This window comes from Gossypium hirsutum, chromosome A02, assembly GCF_007990345.1.
Source record: "Gossypium hirsutum isolate 1008001.06 chromosome A02, Gossypium_hirsutum_v2.1, whole genome shotgun sequence".
In the NCBI taxonomy this organism is placed as follows: domain Eukaryota; kingdom Viridiplantae; phylum Streptophyta; class Magnoliopsida; order Malvales; family Malvaceae; genus Gossypium; species Gossypium hirsutum.
In genome coordinates, this window is record NC_053425.1 from 2,171,387 (window position 1) to 2,189,769 (window position 18,383).

The 18,383-nt window shown below is 30.9% G+C and overlaps 3 protein-coding genes and 1 long non-coding RNA gene across 4 annotated transcripts; all 4 read right to left on the bottom strand.

Annotated features, from left to right (window-relative positions):
- Positions 1 to 52: 52 nt before the first annotated feature.
- Positions 53 to 1,109, bottom strand: LOC107949891 (uncharacterized). The gene is made up of 5 exons (XM_041091721.1): positions 1,089 to 1,109; positions 828 to 938; positions 633 to 739; positions 231 to 492; positions 53 to 151 (listed from the first exon to the last, which is right to left on the bottom strand). The coding sequence occupies exons 1-5, from the start codon at positions 1,107 to 1,109 to the stop codon at positions 53 to 55; spliced, it is 600 nt and encodes a 199-aa protein (XP_040947655.1).
- Positions 1,110 to 1,587: 478 nt separating this feature from the next.
- On the bottom strand, positions 1,588 to 2,459 carry LOC107939131 (uncharacterized). The gene is made up of 3 exons (XR_005910146.1): positions 2,166 to 2,459; positions 1,984 to 2,050; positions 1,588 to 1,714 (listed from the first exon to the last, which is right to left on the bottom strand). It is a non-coding gene; the product is annotated as an uncharacterized lncRNA (long non-coding RNA).
- A 1,961-nt stretch (positions 2,460 to 4,420) lies between these two features.
- On the bottom strand, positions 4,421 to 5,114 carry LOC107939139 (uncharacterized). Its single transcript, XM_016872418.2, has one exon. The coding sequence runs from the start codon at positions 4,933 to 4,935 to the stop codon at positions 4,618 to 4,620; it is 318 nt and encodes a 105-aa protein (XP_016727907.1). The 5' UTR covers positions 4,936 to 5,114; the 3' UTR covers positions 4,421 to 4,617.
- Positions 5,115 to 6,233: 1,119 nt separating this feature from the next.
- On the bottom strand, positions 6,234 to 8,029 carry LOC107939137 (CRIB domain-containing protein RIC4). The gene is made up of 3 exons (XM_016872415.2): positions 7,732 to 8,029; positions 7,495 to 7,638; positions 6,234 to 6,636 (listed from the first exon to the last, which is right to left on the bottom strand). The coding sequence occupies exons 1-3, from the start codon at positions 7,856 to 7,858 to the stop codon at positions 6,401 to 6,403; spliced, it is 507 nt and encodes a 168-aa protein (XP_016727904.1). The 5' UTR covers positions 7,859 to 8,029; the 3' UTR covers positions 6,234 to 6,400.
- Between the last annotated feature and the right edge of the window lie 10,354 nt (positions 8,030 to 18,383).

Sequence of the window (18,383 nt, forward strand, 5' to 3'; positions counted from 1 at the left end):
AATAGAAACATTGGAAAATCAGCCTATTTACTGCTGGAATTAAGGTAAATGATCAGCTACACAAAGCCAGCCCAGAAAAGTAAATCAACAATATAAAGACAAAAGATGAATTTTTCAATGAAAATATCCATGAGATTGCACATTTCTCATCCTGAAAGTTATTAAGACTATTATGACAGCTCAAGATACAATCTATTAAATATATGCATAAAACAAAGTCAAATCAGTACCTCTAGGAAATCTAAAGTAGCCGAGGCAGAATTGAACCCTGTTCTTGGATCTTGACTAGAAATTCTTTCATTGCCTGTTTTTGACAACCGGCTTCTGAGTTGCTTTATAATGTTGTCCTTAAGTTCTTTGTTTGAATCCTTGGTTTTACTTGAGAATTTCTCCAGACAGTTGGATTCAAACACTAAAGCAAGAGCCTCACATGCTGCTGCACATAGTGCTTCATCGTTACTGTCTAATATGTTGGAGAAGTATGTAATTGCCCTGCATCCAAATTTGCAGATCTATCAATGACATTTCAAATTTGTTTGTAGATGGAAAACAAAAAGAAAGACGATAACTATCTAGAGGTTGTAATTGTTAAAAATTTACAATAAATGAGACTTTTTAATTAAAAGGCTCACCCTTGCCAATTTTTGTGACTTAGCCTCCACCCATCAATGGTAAAAAGAAGAAAGGACCAAACGGATATCATGACAGTTAAAATGGCTAGTGAATCTTTCCTTTCAATCTGATGAGACATAGAAGGAAACCTATCCTTTTAGGCTCCAATTTAAATTACAGAATATATAGATAAAAATATCAGTTAAAATTCATACACTAGAGTCAGTTCCAGGATTAATTAAGTCCCAAAGTAACTTCATTACTGATTCAGTCTCATCCGAGTTGCTTGCACCGAAAAATGTAACAACAGTCAAGCAACCAAGAATCTGCGCAATACAAGAAAAACCATACATCCAATGCATATGCATAACTCTGCTATATGCATATATATATATTCAATGCATAACTGTTTGACTTCATTCATTCAAACAACTAGCATTGGTTTTCAACATATTTTCACAAAATTTCCTTCTTACCACATTATCATATAATTTCATGGCAAACATTAACAAATCTCCCTCTAGATATACATATAATAAACATAATTATCACTTATCACATTAATCAAAAACATAGGATTCGGATGCTAGCCGCAGTATAGAAGCAATATTTGAAAACGAAATTTCATTATTTTTCCTACTGAAAACATGAAACACCATCAAGATACATCTAAAAACACAAATTACAATTGCAGGTTCATATTGCTTACAAGCTTCTGATTTGATGTTTTCAGGAAAAAGCAAAGATAGCAATGACAGCTTTATGATGTTGGAAATCTATGAGAACTTGAAAAAAGATAATGAAACTTACTATTTCTCCTCTTGTCCATTATCTTATTTGACTAAAGAGATCAAGTAAAACCCCAAACTTCTACAATTACTGCAAAGTAAATGTTAACTACTGCATAAACTCTAAACTTTTAATTATGCACTTCTGGAGAAGTTCAAGTTCTGAAGCCAATGGTTCGAAAATACTCAGCTAACATACTTTCATCAGTTCCCTCAGGTAAATTACAAACATAGATGGAACCATTTGTAGGGTATCCTCTTCCTGAATTTCTTGCCATAGTTTCTTCACCTCATCAAAATCCTTCTCGAAAGTTCTAAACAAAATTAAATGCTTCGCTAAATTTATAATTAGAAATAAATGTAAAAAAATGCTTAATTGATACTGCATAGTGGCATTAACAGAAAATATTATAAAATTTATTAATATTACAACGAAATAAACACAGATAGAAAAAGAAAAGATTGGAGCTAAATCAAAATTTTAAACTAAATAAATTAAAAACACTAAAATTTAGGATAATCGGAAACATAGATAAAGATCTGAAGCCTAGAAATTAAAGGAAAGGAGACAAGCTATTCTCACTGGTAGTAGAGGCGCAGGCGGCGGTGCTGGAAGTTCAAATATGTGAAAGTGATGACATTTTTCGTTCCTGATAAAATGAAGAGCAAAAACGTAGGAGAAGATGGAGCTGAGGGCAGAAATCGGTTTTAAGTTTTCAAACGTAAGAAGGAAAAATCAATGAAGAAAAGAAGTAAACAGATTACCTCTGCAATCAATGGAAGGGAAAAGTCGGAGAGGATGAAGCTTGATGAGGGCAGAAAAAGATTACCTCCCTTCCCGCTACTATTTCCCAGTCGCTGCAAGAAGCGGAAGAATGGTGAAGCCCTTTGGCTGCCAGCATACCTTTGGCTGGAAGAAGATGAAGGCGAATCGATTTGGCTGGAAGAATATGTGAAAACGTGAAGGCGAATCGATTTGGCTTGATTTGAGGATATGAAATCGATGGGAAATTTTTGGGGAGAAGAAGGCAGGCTATTTTGGTCTCAAAATTAAAAAAGAAAACGGTGAATAGCTATTACAAACTAAAAGCCCGGAATACCTATTACAACTGTTGAGGGAATAGGCAAGGAATAGCAAAACCTCCGAATCAGTAAACGGTGAACCAAACGGTGTATTGGGTGGGGCCACCGAATCGGGGTGTAATGGCTAATCCATTACACCCAACCAAACATGGTGTAAGAGTCATAGTTTAACTGGTATAGTATTATTGTCGGTTTAAGAGGTTGTGATTTTGAGTGCACTAATACGTATTATCATTTTATGTAAGAATTGAGAGTAACTATGAATAATTTTAGACATTTTATCTTAAAAAAATGATATAATAAAAACTTATAATAAGATTAATGATAAATATTGGTGCACAAGTAAACTAAGCCAAACCAAGGAAACCTAGAAGAACAACCTGCTAAAATTTAGCTAGGTGCTAACAGAACCAGCGCCAAGCATTCGAACAGATTAAAACCAGCTTTGAACTTTCGCTTAATCTCCCAAAAAAAGGGGATTAAAGAGAAGCGAAAACCAATTCATTTAATTACACATCTTGATCCTTTATAATCAAAGGCTTGGTAGAACTGTGAATGAAATAAATCGATTGAAACTTCCTTCTCCTTGGCTGAAGATGCTCCTCTTCTTCTCCCTCCACCTCCAATGGATTGCTTTTCTCTTTCGTTTTCTTCGACCCTTTGTCGCCATTGATGTATTGTTTACAAAGCTGCATCAGCTGACGAGCTACATCCATCTCTATCGCTGAGAAACTGGTGGCATTTTGGCGTTTACATGGAGATGAGGGTTTCGCCATTGTTGCTTCTATTGTTTAATTCGAATTTTAATGGAGATGAAGGGGACTTAGTCTATATATAGGTGAACGTAAACGGACTTAATTAAAATTTCTACTAGCCGACAGGGATTGCTTGTGCAATGTGTCTACGTGTAGGGAAAGTCCTGGATAAAATTTTAGAGCTAAACTTTAACAGCAAGTCATTGTTGGGCTAAGCTTTAAGGCATTTTGTCATAATGAATGAGATTTACTCGTTGGATTTCCATATGTGGAACCTTACCATTTATATATCTTAAATCTCATTGGCTGTTAGAATCGTAACGGTTTAAATATGATAATACGTTAGATTTTTAATTTTGTTGATGTAAGGAGAGAGGAGAACATGAACGTGGCTTACATGGTGGTAAGAGAATGATCATGTGGAGAGTCGTTCTAGAGGATGTTTTGACAGAGTTTTGGCAAAAGGGAGAGTACTACCTTCTAATGGTAAACGAAGTGATATTTATACACTTTTTGGCTATTGCCTTTGTATCTTAATGTATGGGTGTATCTCGATCTACTCATTAAGAGACATAGTAGCCTTCTAATCGATTGGCAATTAGATTGATGGAGGTACATAGGAGCGATTTCACATTTCGAGCATGCTACATGCTAGTGTCACTTAGCCTTTAAAAAAGAGATATGTGATGGCATGTGTAGTAAATATGCTTATATAGCCCAAGACCTTTCTTTAGAACACTTGGCTTGAAATCAAACAATTAAGGGTTGCTCTATACCACTTGTCACGAGGCTATTATTCTCTTCCCAGAAAAATGTCTAATATGATGTGCAATTGACCTTCTTCAACCATATATAAAATAATTAATAGATAAACAAAAAACTTTATGGTATATTATATTTTTAAAATTTATATTTTCTATTATTTTTAACGGTATTAATTAATTTCTAACACTAACTTCTTAAAAATAAAATAATTATGTTGGACAATTTTAACCATAAATAAAATAATTAATAGATGTAAAAGGTCTCTGTTTTAAAAGTTAAAAGTTTTTGTTAGGAAGTTTAGGATAAAATTAATGGAATTTATAAATATAAAGAGTTAAATTTATTAATTTTTTAGAATTAGAATCAAAATGATAAAATATGTAAGTATTGAGGACTGAATGTACTCTTAATCCAATCTTAATGCCCAAATATATACAATGATACACTTTCTCATTTAATTTAAGCAAAAACACAAATCTTGGTGCACAAGTAAACCAAGCCCAATCAAGAAAACCTAAAAACAAACAACCTGCTAAAAATTAGCTAGGTGCTAACAAAACCAGCACCAAAGCATTCAAACAGATCATTAACCCAGCTTTGAACTTTCGATTAATCTAATTACACATCATGATCTTCATCTTCTTTACGTTCTGGTCCTGAATAATCACAGGCTTGGTAGAACTGTAAATGAAATCCATTGATTTAAACCTCCTTTTCCTAGGCTGAAGATGCTCCTCTTCTTCATCCTCCAATGGAAGATATCGATCCCACGGACTGCTTTCATCGGTTTTTGCTTTCGTCTTCTTCGACCCTTTGTCGCCGTTGATGTATTGTTTACAAAGCTGCATCAGCTGGCAAGCTACGTCCATCTCTATCTCTGAGAAACCCGTGGTGGGTCTTCTGCGTTTACATGAAGAAGTGAGTTTCGCCATTGTTATTTGTATTATGTTCCGTGTATACAACGAAGGAGACTTAGTCTATATATAGGTGATTGTAAACCGACTTAAATTAAATTTTCTCATAGCCGGCAGGCATTGCTTATGTAATTTGTCTACGTGTACGGAAAGTACTGGATAAAATATTAGAATAAAACTTTAACTGCAAGTCATTGATTGGGTTTAGTTTTTTCAAGAAGAATAAATTTATACGGGATAATCACAAAATTAGTCCCTAATATATACCCATTTTTGTTATAGTGACCTTAGCTGAGTAATCTATTAAAATTTTAACAATATTAACAAGACAGTCTATGTGTATTTTATTGTTGATGTGAATAATTTTTTAAATATATATTACTATTATTTTTAATGTGTTGAATTTTTATAAAGTACACGCAAGTTACCATGTCACTACTATTAAAAATTTATTGACTCGATCAATTTTTTCATGTAAAAAATTAATTAAAATTTGAAAGTTTTCTTAAAAAGAATTCAGACTAAAATAATTTTATTATTTATATAAAAAAATAAATATGTCTAAATCATATAAGTATTTGTGTTTAATAGTATGAAAAATACTTCTAGCTAGGATTTGATTATTTGGGTCTTCTAAGGGTGCGTTTAGATGGATGGGTGGTGCGTTTACCTATGATTAGTGTAAAAATAGCGGTGACGGTAAAATTAAATACTATACCATGAGTCAAAAGTAAGTTAAACACATCGCATTGCACTTTACCGCCCATCAAAACCCACCCTAAGTTAACTAAATTGAAAGGATTATTAAATTCAGATTTTGGTAGCTGATCTATTTTATGGGCTTCTCTAGAAAAAGGGCTGACCAAAAGTAGATGTATATGTAATAATTAAAATTAGGTTCTTTTATTTATCTAGTTTTCAATTTAAATTTTAAATGTCGGTTTAAATATGACGTAAATTATTTTTCAAAATACATGGATAAAATTGTAAATATATGTGTACTTATTGTACAAATAACTTAGATTTAACTTGTTAAAAGAAACAAACAGCGTTATTAAAATTTAAGAAGATTATTTCTTCTTTTTTTTTTAATATGTCGGATCCAAAATGATTCATGTTTACAATTTGACCCACACCATATTTGAGTTAGAATTTAACACTCAAGCTAATGGCAATTCTGATAGAAAAACCTAATTATATTGTGCTAATACTTTAATGACTAAATTAGAATGTTTTAAAATATACTAATCAATTTAGAATATAGGAGATGTTTGCTAGATTTAACCCTACTAATTTGGCATCCAAAAGACCTCAAGTTTATGAAAATTTCATTATATATATATTATCATGTAATTTGAGAAATCTATCAAATATTGGTGCATACACACAAAAAGTTTCACAAACACAAATGTATCTCAATGATTGGCATGATCCAATCCGATACAAATAATAAAAAAATTATGATAAAAAAAAAAACATACATTCAAACAATGAGTGGTCCAGGTTGAGATTGGGCAGCCATGGCCATCTCGAATTGCCTCAAAGAAATAGAAGGGAAAGCAATGAAGTTATGGTCAAGTGAACTGAAATCTTGCCAACCCTTAAAAGGGTTGTTGTTGGTTGTGGTGGTGCCATCCAATCCTATGTGTGTAACATGTTTCACATCTGTCGGATACCCAATTTCCATCTCGGTTGTCACTTCCTCTATGTCTTTGTAAACTGTGCAACCCCCAATGGGTGCTTGCTTCCATTAGTAATTTTGAAGGAAATTATATATGGTATGAACACAATGTGCTAATTTCAACCAAGAGTATTTGCATATGGCGTATTAATCCATGTAAAATTGGGACTTTCGAAATTAGAATTAACTGCAAAATTGACTCTCAAACTATATTATTTTTCCTACTTAAGTACTTGAAGTTTGTTTTGTTAAAAGTGATACATAAGCTATTGATTTCATCTCATTTTACAAAAAAAAAGTGTACCATGTCCGATAAGAACTTACCATGTATCATGTTCTTATTAGTGAATATCTTGTTTTGAGGTAAATGGGAAGAAATTAATAGTTTAGGTGTCACTTTAACCCTAAAAAAAAACTTCAAGTATCTAAGTAGGAAAAACAGAATAGACTGAATTTTGCATTTAAGCCAAAAAAATTAAAATCAAATTAATGACACTAGCAATGAACTTTTGTTAAATTTCAATATTGTTTCATTTTAGTATTCAATAAATATTCAAATTCTAATTCAGGTCAAATAATAACAGTGCTATCAATTAAATTTAATTTTTAAATCGGATATATAGAATGAATCTTGAAATTAAAAACATATCAACTAAATTTTTCTAAAAAAGTACAAGGACTGAAAGCAAAAATAGACCATAAATAATAACCTAAAATATATAAAGAAAAAACTTTTAAAAATAAGCATTCACCATGCGATACCAAATACTCACATCTGGTATGTTTGAAGAAATGGGATCAATCAAATTTTGAGATTTTATATATATATATAGTGAAATTATCAAAAGAAGAACATCCAAGCAAAGGAAAAAAAAGACATTAATCATCAAACTTACCAAATAACTGAGAGAAGCTTCTTACAGTAATTCGAATCAATCTATGTATCCCATTCGATATGTTGGGCTTTGAAAGAGCCAACCGACCAAATGAATTTTTTGTTCTTCCCTTTGATGAACACTCTTCTCCTACAACTTGTTTACCTTAATTCAAAACACACATATATATATATCAGACAAAACCCTAAACCTGAGCAGAAAAAAAGATCAGACAGAAACGGAGAGACATGATCATACTTATTAGATTTTGACAGTTCGGTTCTGGTTTTTGTTTCCTTGGAGGACTTTTGCCAACTGCAACACTTGCCTGAGAAGAACAACCAGTTGTGAAAGGAAGAACAAGCCTTTCCATTCTCTCTTTCATGTTTTTTTTTTCCTTCCTTTAGAAAAAACAATCGATTTATCACTTTTTTGGGGGGTTGGTAATTGATTTGTCACCAATATGAATGAATGAGAAGAAGCAAATGGAAATGGAAATGTTGGGTCAGTTTATATTTTGGTTAGGCCTTGGCTTTATCATCAAGATAGAATGATTTTAGCATTTGAAAAATGAGAACATGGGTAATGATTTTATATATGGTTGGGAGATCGTAGCCATTTCATAAGTTGGGTTAGAAATTAAAAAATTATGTCTGACTTAAAATTTATTAAATTGATTGTCGAATACGTTGTTCTCTGTGAATACAAATTGGACTAGAACGGGGAAAAGTTGTCAAGTTCTACAATCAAAATGTACTAAAAAAAGAGTTCAAGACTAAATTTAAGAAGTTATAAAATTCAGGGACTAAATATTAATTTATCACTACCTTTTATGTTCAAATAAGTTAAATAAGCACTTGTCATCACATGGGGAGAGAGTGGGTAGGGTTGGGGTTTGGTAGATAGTTAGTTAAACAGTGCAACTCAACCTAATTTTCTTTTTTGCTGATTAAGTCTACTAGAAACACTTGTATTCATTATAATTCCTCTAAATATATTGGTGGGCTCAAGAAAAAGTATTTCTTGTTCTTCTCTTGTATTTGAAGCCACTATTAATTGATTATTTTCATGCAATCGATTCATCCATTCTCCCTTTTTTGTTTTTTTTTTCTTTGATATACATATATATACATTCATCATCAAGCTTGAAAATGGACTAACGTAATAGGCATAATAGCATCAATCATAGAGTGAATCTCAAGTGACTTCACCATCAAATTCAATGATAGTCTCAAGTATTCCTTAGTTTCAAAAAAGGAATTTTTGTCTAAAAGAGTACTTGAATGTTGTTAGATAGCTAACTATAACCCCAAATTTAATTAAGGAATGATTGCTTGGATCAACATTAACATTTTCTTTTTATTATTTAAGTGTTAGTGAATTACTTAACTTTTCATCTTTGTTCAAAAATTAATTTTTTTTTATATTCGAGTCTAGTCTGATCTACAAATGATTCTAATTATAATATTATTCCATGAATTATGTAAATATATTAATTGACATAACAAGTTAATCATAATTTTTAAAGCCTTAATTTTACTATTTCAATTTAAATTTTATTTATTTTTATATAAAATTTTTCATAATTTTTTTCGCATAGTGAGTGTTGTTAATATATTTTGAAAACAAATTTAGATATATTACTGAAAATCAATTTATTTTCCATAAAAGGTTTGGAGCATTATTAGTATAGGTCTAGATTTATATGGTGGCCCGAATATGAATTGGGCTTAATTGAAACCCAAGAAAAGCTTGATCTAGTAGTTAAAAGTGATTAAACCATTTTTTTCAAAGTTTAGGTACTCGGATCAATCAAAAAATAGTTTAGGTACTTAACTCAAACAAAACCAATAGTTTAAGTACTTTCTATTGAATTAAGCCTTTTTTGATACTATACCATTGAAAATTTTCATTTTACTCCGAATGAAAAAACTCAACAATTAATGTTTTAAACGTTTTCATAATCATTTTAATTTTTATATAAAATTTTTAAATAAAATATTGTTACATAAGATAAGGTAGATAGCTACTTATTTGAAAATGTTGAATGTTTAATGTTCTAAATGTATGCGTGATAATCATTTTGACTTTTTACGTAATTTTATTATAAATATTTTTTTTTTCAAAATGAGATATTAAAATTATCATATTTAATTTTTATCTAAAACTATCCGAAACAATAATAAGATTAAAATTAAGAAATAAATAATTTTTAAAATTAATATTTATTTTTATCAAACAACATAATTATATTCGGCACTTAAATTTTACCAATTTAACAAATAATTTTATAAAATAAATTTAGTACTAAAAATTCAATACTTAATTTCCCAATTTATCAAGCAATACCAAAAATTAATAATTTATAGTATTTGAGTATCTTTTTAAAATTATTTTATCAAATAATTATTATTTCAAATAGAATCTTGATTCAATTATATATATATAAGTTAGGGGTTGTTAACAATTTTTTTACAGCTCTATTTATGATTCCATTGAAGCAAGTTTTCGAAATGATCAATTATGTGTCAATGGAAATGCACACTTTTATTATCACTGCGACAGAATCGTATTTGTTATATTTGAAATTGACATTTATTGAAATAAAATCCTTGGTCTAGATTAATATTGTGGAATTATTCAAACTCATCAATAGATATCAATCCGTTTAGAGAAACATATTTTAAGAATTGAATCTGATAAAATCAATCTTACCAATTTCCTTCGATTAAAGATGTTGGGTTGGGACAAAACCTGAGGACTTGTCTTCCAATTGTCCGCTTTACTTTAGTTATTATTATATTTGATTTAACTATTTTAGTTGTTGTTTAAAGGGGGTTGTAATTGATATTTAGTATGTGAGTAAGTCTCAGAAAACTTCTATATATTTGAGAAACTTGTATAGATTTTTGTACTGAGTTTTTTAGAGCACTTATTAGTTCATATAGGAACGTTATTGTGAAAGTGAAAATGAGATAGTAAAACCTATTGTTGCCTTGTTGGTGGTTTTACAATCTATGTTCTCAATGTGAGAATTTGATGGTGAGAAATCTAGTCTTTAAGTACAACATTGAGGTTTCTAGACCAATGTATGATAGAACTAGGATTACTTGTTATATTGAGTTCAAAGATAGTAGATTCATCTCATTGAGCTAGATTGTGTAGACGTAGGAAACCGAGCTACATAAACAATTTCTTATCACCTATTTTTTTGTTGTTTGTCACAATGTTATCAGAAATACCCAATTTCATTGTCACTTCCATTCATACTTTATTTCTTAAGAAATTAACAATTAATTAACATTAACATATTCAATAGAAAAATAATAATGTTTTTTTTTAACATTAATCTCATTATAGGTTCTTATCATATATGTTATTTTTTATACAATATCTAAAACTACCCATAGCCCCTCTTGTGATATCCTGATTTTGGGCCTAGTCGGAATAGTGGTTTTGAGACCACAAATCTGAGATAGAAAGAATTTTTTTTATAATTATTTTGAGGTCTATGATTTGATATGATTGCATGATTGTGTGAAAATTTCATGAAGCAATTCTATGCATAAAGTGCTTAATTTGAAATTAGGGACTAAATTGAATAAATTGCAAAACTTGTGTTCTAGAAGCATTTTGTATAAAATTGAATTAGATTATTAATTAGAGGTCCTTACAGAGCAATTTGACCAATTTGTAAGTCTATGGACAAAAATTGGACATGGATGAAATTTTTGGAAAGTTTAGTAGTAAGGGCATTTTGGTCATTTGGATATTAAATGAAATTATGTAGTATAGGAAGTTGTAGATAAAACGGAATAAAAACGAGGTATTGAGACCTCGAATTCATAAACCGAGCCATAAATATTTTTAGAAATATTTATGGAGTGTAAATAAGTTAGTATTAAAGTTTCGTCAAGAAATTTTAAGGTTTCGGTAATTAATTAGGTGAAAAGGACTAAATTGAACTAAGTGCAAAATTTGTGAGATGTGATTAAATAGCTTAAGTATTTAAAAAGATGGATTTAAAGAGCAATTAGACCCAAAGGTTAATGGTGGACGGTTTGGGTATGAAATAAGAAAACAATGTGAACAAGGGGCAAAATTGGAAATAGCATAAAAGTTAGTAATTAAATAATGATGTAATTGAAAAATCTAGACATTTCTTCATCTTTCTCAGCCAGAAACGCCATAGTAGGTCTCCTATGCTGGTTTTTCATATTTTTGCACCATGTAAGTTCAATTTTTACTTTTTCTTAGTAATTTTTATGTTTTTGTGACTTTTACAATTAGGTCCAATCATCTAATTCATTAGTTTTTGATTTGGTGGGTGAAATTGGAAGTTACCTTGGCTGAGTAAGGGCAGTATATGATGAATTATTATGAAATTTAAGTTCTAATTTCATATTAAGGTTGTTTTATTAAGTCATTTTGATAGAAAATGGTATTTAGGACCTAATTGTGAAAAAAATTGTGAATTAGATGTTGGTGTTGAAATTCAGAATATCAAAGGTTGTGAAATAGTTTATAATGATAAAATAAAGAGTTAATTGAGAAAAATTAGTTCAATTTATGGGTGAATTGAGTAGGGACTAAATTGTAAAAACTATAAATTTTGGGGTAAAAGTGCAATTTCGAAATTTGAACAGCATAAATTGTGAAGTGAAATAGAAATCAAATAAATGCTAATGAGTAGAAATAATTTATATTATAGATCAAGAGAAACGAGATTCAAGTCGTGATCGAGGGAAAAATAAAGTTTACGAGGAATAGGCTCGATTGCTAATATTTTATATCGAGGTAAGTTCATATGATTTTTAATAATGCAATGTGTAATTTAATGTTTTGAAATGAAAAATTCATGAATGATATAGTATATTATTGCATATAAAATGTCATTAAACTGTGATAATTGTAAAATGATATTTGAATAAAAGTACAAATTAAATGGAACAACGGACTTGAGTACTTTCATTCAGTGGCTAAGAAGAATTGACGGAAAAGACCATGGTTGGACCATGGCAACATGTGAAATGTGATTTCCGTATAAGACCATAGCTGGGCTATGGCTTCGGAGAAATGTGATATGTGCTACTGTATAAGACCATATCTGGGATATGGCATCAGTGTGATACGTGATCCGTGTAAGACCATGGCTGGGCTATGGCTTCGGTATGTGATATGTGACTATGTGCAAGACCATAGTTTTACTATGGCATTGTGATAATGAGGTACTCAATTCCGTAATCGTTCCCTAATTTGATTATGAACGAAAATGTAAAATGGCCCGAAAAGATTAAGAATTGGTGAATACTATGAAAATGACACGATTTGGAATAAGTTCTTGATACTTGATGACATTGAGATTATGGATCTATGCTTATGAAGCATAATTATGTGTTCTTACCATGATGGATGAAATGATATTGTATGGATTTAGTGAATAATAGTGGTGAATGAATAAATATGGCCTTGGCAGTTTTGGGTTACTGCAGTAGTGTAACTTTTGAAGTTCACCATAAATTGTGGAAATTGAGTTACGGGTTGAGTAAAATATAAGATTAAAGCCTGATGAGTCTAGTTTCATATAGAGGGAACGGTACATGCAATTGGATTTTATGTTATGAGATATTTAAATTGTTGTGAGACAGAGTCTGAATGACTTCGAGATCCCCTGTTCTGATTTTAGAAAATCATTAGAAATTGTACTAAATGGCTAAACCAAAAATTCTGGAAATTTTATGGCAGAAAGGTATATGAATCTAGTTTCAAGGAAAATTAACGGAACTTAATTTGAAGTTCCGTAGCTCCAGAAATAAATTATTTAGTAAATGTATCTCGATAAAACAATTTAAGCTGAGTATGTATAATTGTACAATTGTGGTGTTTTATCTTAAAAGCATGTTGGTAATTGCTTATTAATTTCATATGGACTTACTAAGCATTTATGCTTACTCCCTCCTTTTCATTCCTTGTAGTTTTGACAAGCCAGCTCGGAAATCGGGAACAGTCGGAGGCCCACTCACACTATCCGTATACCATCTTGGCATAATGGCTTGTATATTTTGAGTATGGCATGTATAGCATTATAATCATTTTGTGTATATGGTCTTATGATATGGATATTGAGTGGTATGGAAATGCTTGGTAATGATTAGCCATTGGAATGGCTAATCATGATCATATTTGGTGTTATGTATGCTAAATTGCTAGCTAATCCATGGAAACCATGAAATAGGCAAAATTTACCATAAAATAGATTCAGACAGCAGCAGTGATGTGAATTTGAAAAATCATTAAAAATAGTAGAGATACAATTAGATGATGAATAAAATATGGAATTGAAGAATTATTAGTCTATTTTCATATGGATGGAACAAAACAGGTATATGAGTTATATTTTATGAGAAGTTTAAATTTTTGTGAAACAGGGCCAGAGCGATTTATGGATCCCCTATTCTGACTTTGGGAATTCACCATAAATTGTAAAAATGTAATTAGAAGTTATGATTTATATGTACAGATTCCTTATTGAGTCTAGTTTTATTAGAAACAAACGGAATAGTCATTGAAACTCTGTACAGGGAGATATCTAATTCGTAATACACAGAGGTCAGAGCAGTCGAACCCTAAAACAGGGGAGACTTTAACTAATAAAATGTACTAATTGGCCCGACCAAAAATTGTAGAAAAAAATTAGTAGATAGATATATGAGTCTAGTTTAAGGAAAAATTTACGGAATTTGATTTCGAGTTTCGGAACTCGAGATATGAATTTTAAGCAACTATGACGCAGTTGGACAGCTTGTCCGAATTTGTTTAAGTGCTCAAATAAGTTTAGTAATGCCTCGTGCTCGACTCCGGCGACGGTCTCGGGTAAGGGGGCGTTACATTTATTGGTATCAGAGCAGGTTTAGTCGGTTCTCGGACTAACTTAGCATGTGTAAAAGTTTAGTTATACATGCCATGCCACTGATCTGTGATAGTGTGATGTCTTCCGACGCGTATAAGTACCGTCTTATTTAGACAGGGTACTCTCCAACCGAGCTGCGCTGACCATGTTCAATATTATGTGAAGGTATTTGACTAAAGTTATGATTATGATAAGTCTCGGTTCAGAAAAGTATGAATAAAAGTTTATGATACATATGTGATAATATGTGAGATGAAAGTTCATATTGTGATAAATATCCATATTTGCTTAATGCTCATATGATGTAGTGTATGTGGCTTACTTGATAAGATGAACGGAATAAATAGAAAGTAATAGAGGTATGAATAAATGTCATAATATCATGATACGAACGAAAATGTTCTGGTCTTGATTGGACGTTGAATGTTGATGAATGTTAATGATATATAATTTTTATGAGATAAAGGATTATAATGAAATGAACTTATCTATGTTAAATTGTTGGACTGAATTATATGATTGTAATGATATGTACATGATGATGCACGAAATGAAAGTTGTGATTGTGATGCAAATATCTATGTTTGTTTGGCCTTATATGATGTCAAGAGCCTGAATTAATTTAATTAAATGAATGGATAAGTAAAGCTATCTAGAAAACATAGAATGTATGCATAAGTATATTGTCTAAATGGGACAACAGGAAAATTTGTGTAAGCCAACATGAATGTTGCATTGCCTGAATGAATGACATGATTTTGATAATGTTGCTATGATGATGGAAGTTGTGTCATATGTGTATGTATAAGAAAGTCGAGTCAGAGGTCCTACAACCCCTCCCCTTACCGGAGTGGTACTTATAATGGAATTTCATGAGATTTGTAATGAATAAGTTTCCAGTTGAGAACCCAAAGAGTTCAGTGATAGAATAATTATAAGTATGATCAGAGATTGAAAATGAGCTGATAAGTAAAGCCCGAGACAGTAAAGTATCGGATTGATGTAAAGATTATTGGAGTTATGCACTGTCCCAATTAGAGAAGGAATTCTCTTTGGTAAATCGAATTACTCAGGTGCAAGGTCGAGAAAAGAGTAAATCGAAATTTATTCAGAACTGGCCTTCTTTAGTGAATGGTTTAGTATGAAATTTGTGACGGCAGAACTAGTTAGGGAAATGATATTTGAAATGTGAACTATCTGAGTGTGATACTTATGACTGGACAGATTTAGCAGTCTCTTTTGAGATGTTCTATGTGTTTACCCGTTCTCAAAAAATATTTCTATGGCTATTGATCTTCTGAAGAAATTTTTGTTATATGGGATGTCTTTTAATCCTGGTGTTGGATGAAAGCATTGGTAGTCTGACTGGTTTATAATTTATATTGCTCTATTTCATCGGGTATTCTATTTCATTTTGTCTGATAAGAATTGATAAGAGAATACGTATGATATTATGATTCTGTTTCTTCTACTTGATACTTCATCTGATATATATGTATGGGAAGATATATTGTTCTTGTTATATTTGATTTTAGTGGGATTAAATGAAGTTTTCTTTTGGACTTTCTTTCTTTGAAGAATTATCGGGGTATTCTGTATTTTCTCTATGAGTTTGGTTTTCGATTCTCTGGCATAGTATCGTATCTTGAGTTTCTTTATCCTGGATCTCTTTATTCTGGATTTCTTTATTCTGGGTTTCTCTATCTTGGAATTCCGGTCTCCATTAAATCAAGTTGAGATACGGGTTTTATGTCATGATATCATAGGAAACTGAGAAGGGTTGAAAATTTAAGAACAATTAAGAAATGAGTCCGTAAGCTTTCAGAATATATGAGAAATTAAAAGAGATATATTGGAGGCACATGGCACTGCCTAAGTGAAAGTTCTTTGGCACCGAATTTGAGATTAAAAGTGAATACCACTTTTCTTGTAAGATTTTCGGGGACGAAAATCCCTAAAGGGGGGGAGAGTTGTAATATCCTGATTTTGGGCCTAGTCGGAATAGTGGTTTTGAGACCACAAATCTGAGATAGAAAGAATTTTTTTTATAATTATTTTGAGGTCTATGATATGATATGATTGCATGATTGTGTGAAAATTTCATGAAGAAATTCTATGCATAAAGTGCTTAATTTGAAATTAGGGACTAAATTGATTAAATTGCAAAACTTGTGTTCTAGAAGCATTTTTCATAAAATTGAATTAGATTATTAATTAGAGGTCCTTACAGAGCAATTTGACCAATTTGTAAGTCTATGGACAAAAATTGGACATGGATGAAATTTTTGGAAAGTTTAGTAGTAAGGGCATTTTGGTCATTTGGATATTAAATGAAATTATGTAGTATAGGAAGTTGTAGATAAAACGGAATAAAAACGAGGTATTGAGACCTCGAATTCATAAACCGAGCCATAAATATTTTTAGAAATATTTATGGAGTGTAAATAAGTTAGTATTAAAGTTTCGTCAAAAAATTTTAAGGTTTCGGTAATTAATTAGGTGAAAAGGACTAAATTGAACTAAGTGCAAAATTTGTGAGATGTGATTAAATAACTTAAGTATTTAAAAAGATGGATTTAAAGAGCAATTAGACCCAAAGGTTAATGGCTGGACGGTTTGGGTATGAAATAAGCAAGAAAACAATGTGAACAAGGGGCAAAATTGGAAATTACATAAAAGTTAGTAATTAAATAATGATGTAATTGAAAAATCTAGACATTTCTTCATCTTTCTCAGCCAAAAACGCCGTAGTAGGTCTCCTATGCTGGTTTTTCATATTTTTGCACCATGTAAGTTCAATTTTTACTTTTTCTTAGTAATTTTTATGTTTTTGTGACTTTTACAATTAGGTCCAATCATCTAATTCATTAGTTTTTGATTTGGTGGGTGAAATTGGAAGTTACCGTGGCTGAGTAAGGGCAGTATATGATGAATTATTATGAAATTTAAGTTCTAATTTCATATTAAGGTTGTTTTATTAAGTCATTTTGATAGAAAATGGTATTTAGGACTTAATTGTGAAAAAAATTGTGAATTAGATGTTGGTGTTGAAATTCAGAATATCAAATGTTGTGAAATAGTTTATAATGATAAAATAAAGAGTTAATTGAGAAAAATTAGTTCAATTTATGGGTGAATTGAGTAGGGACTAAATTGTAAAAACTATAAATTTTGGGGTAAAAGTGCAATTTCGAAATTTGAACAGCATAAATTGTGAAGTGAAATAGAAATCAAATAAATGCTAATGAGGTGAAATAATTTATATTATAGATCAAGAGAAACGAGATTCAAGTCGTGATCGAGGGAAAAATAAAGTTTACGAGGAATAGGCTCGATTGCTAATATTTTATATCGAGGTAAGTTCATATGATTTTTAATAATGCAATGTGTAATTTAATGTTTTGAAATGAAAATTTCATGAATGATATAGTATATTATTGCATATAAAATGTCATTAAACTGTGATAATTGTAAAATGATATTTGAATAAAAGTACAAATTAAATGGAACAACGGACTTGAGTACTTTCATTCAGTGGCTAAGAAGAATTGACGGAAAAGACCATGGTTGGACCATGGCAACATGTGAAATGTGATTTCCGTATAAGACCATAGATGGGCTATGGCTTCGGAGAAATGTGATATGTGCTACTGTATAAGACCATATCTGGGATATGGCATCAGTGTGATACGTGATCCGTGTAAGACCATGGCTGGGCTATGGCTTCGGTATGTAATATGTGACTGTGCAAGACCATAGTTTTACTATGGCATTGTGATAATGAGGTACTCAATTCCGTAATCGTTCCCTAATTTGATTATGAACGAAAATGTAAAATGGCCCGAAAAGATTAAGAATTGGTGAATACTATGAAAATGACACGATTTGGAATAAGTTCTTGATACTTGATGACATTGAGATTATGGATCTATGCTTATGAAGCATAATTATGTGTTCTTACCATGATGGATGAAATGATATTGTATGGATTTAGTGAATA

Bases quoted from the DNA above. Each gene is read 5' to 3' on its own strand.
- LOC107949891 (XM_041091721.1), bottom strand. From the start codon at position 1,109: ATGAAATTATATGATAATGTG. The intron at 740-827 runs GTATGAATTTTA...ATGTCTCATCAG, and splicing joins ATCCTGGAACTGACTCTAGT to ATTGAAAGGAAAGATTCACT. The intron at 493-632 runs GTGAGCCTTTTA...ATTTGGATGCAG, and splicing joins AGTCACAAAAATTGGCAAGG to GGCAATTACATACTTCTCCA.
- LOC107939137 (XM_016872415.2), bottom strand. From the start codon at position 7,858: ATGAAAGAGAGAATGGAAAGGCTTGTTCTTCCTTTCACAACTGGTTGT. The intron at 7,639-7,731 runs GTATGATCATGT...TTTTGAATTAAG, and splicing joins GAACTGTCAAAATCTAATAA to GTAAACAAGTTGTAGGAGAA. The intron at 6,637-7,494 runs GTAAGTTTGATG...GGGGTTGCACAG, and splicing joins AAGCTTCTCTCAGTTATTTG to TTTACAAAGACATAGAGGAA.
- LOC107939139 (XM_016872418.2), bottom strand. From the start codon at position 4,935: ATGGCGAAACTCACTTCTTCATGTAAACGCAGAAGACCCACCACGGGT.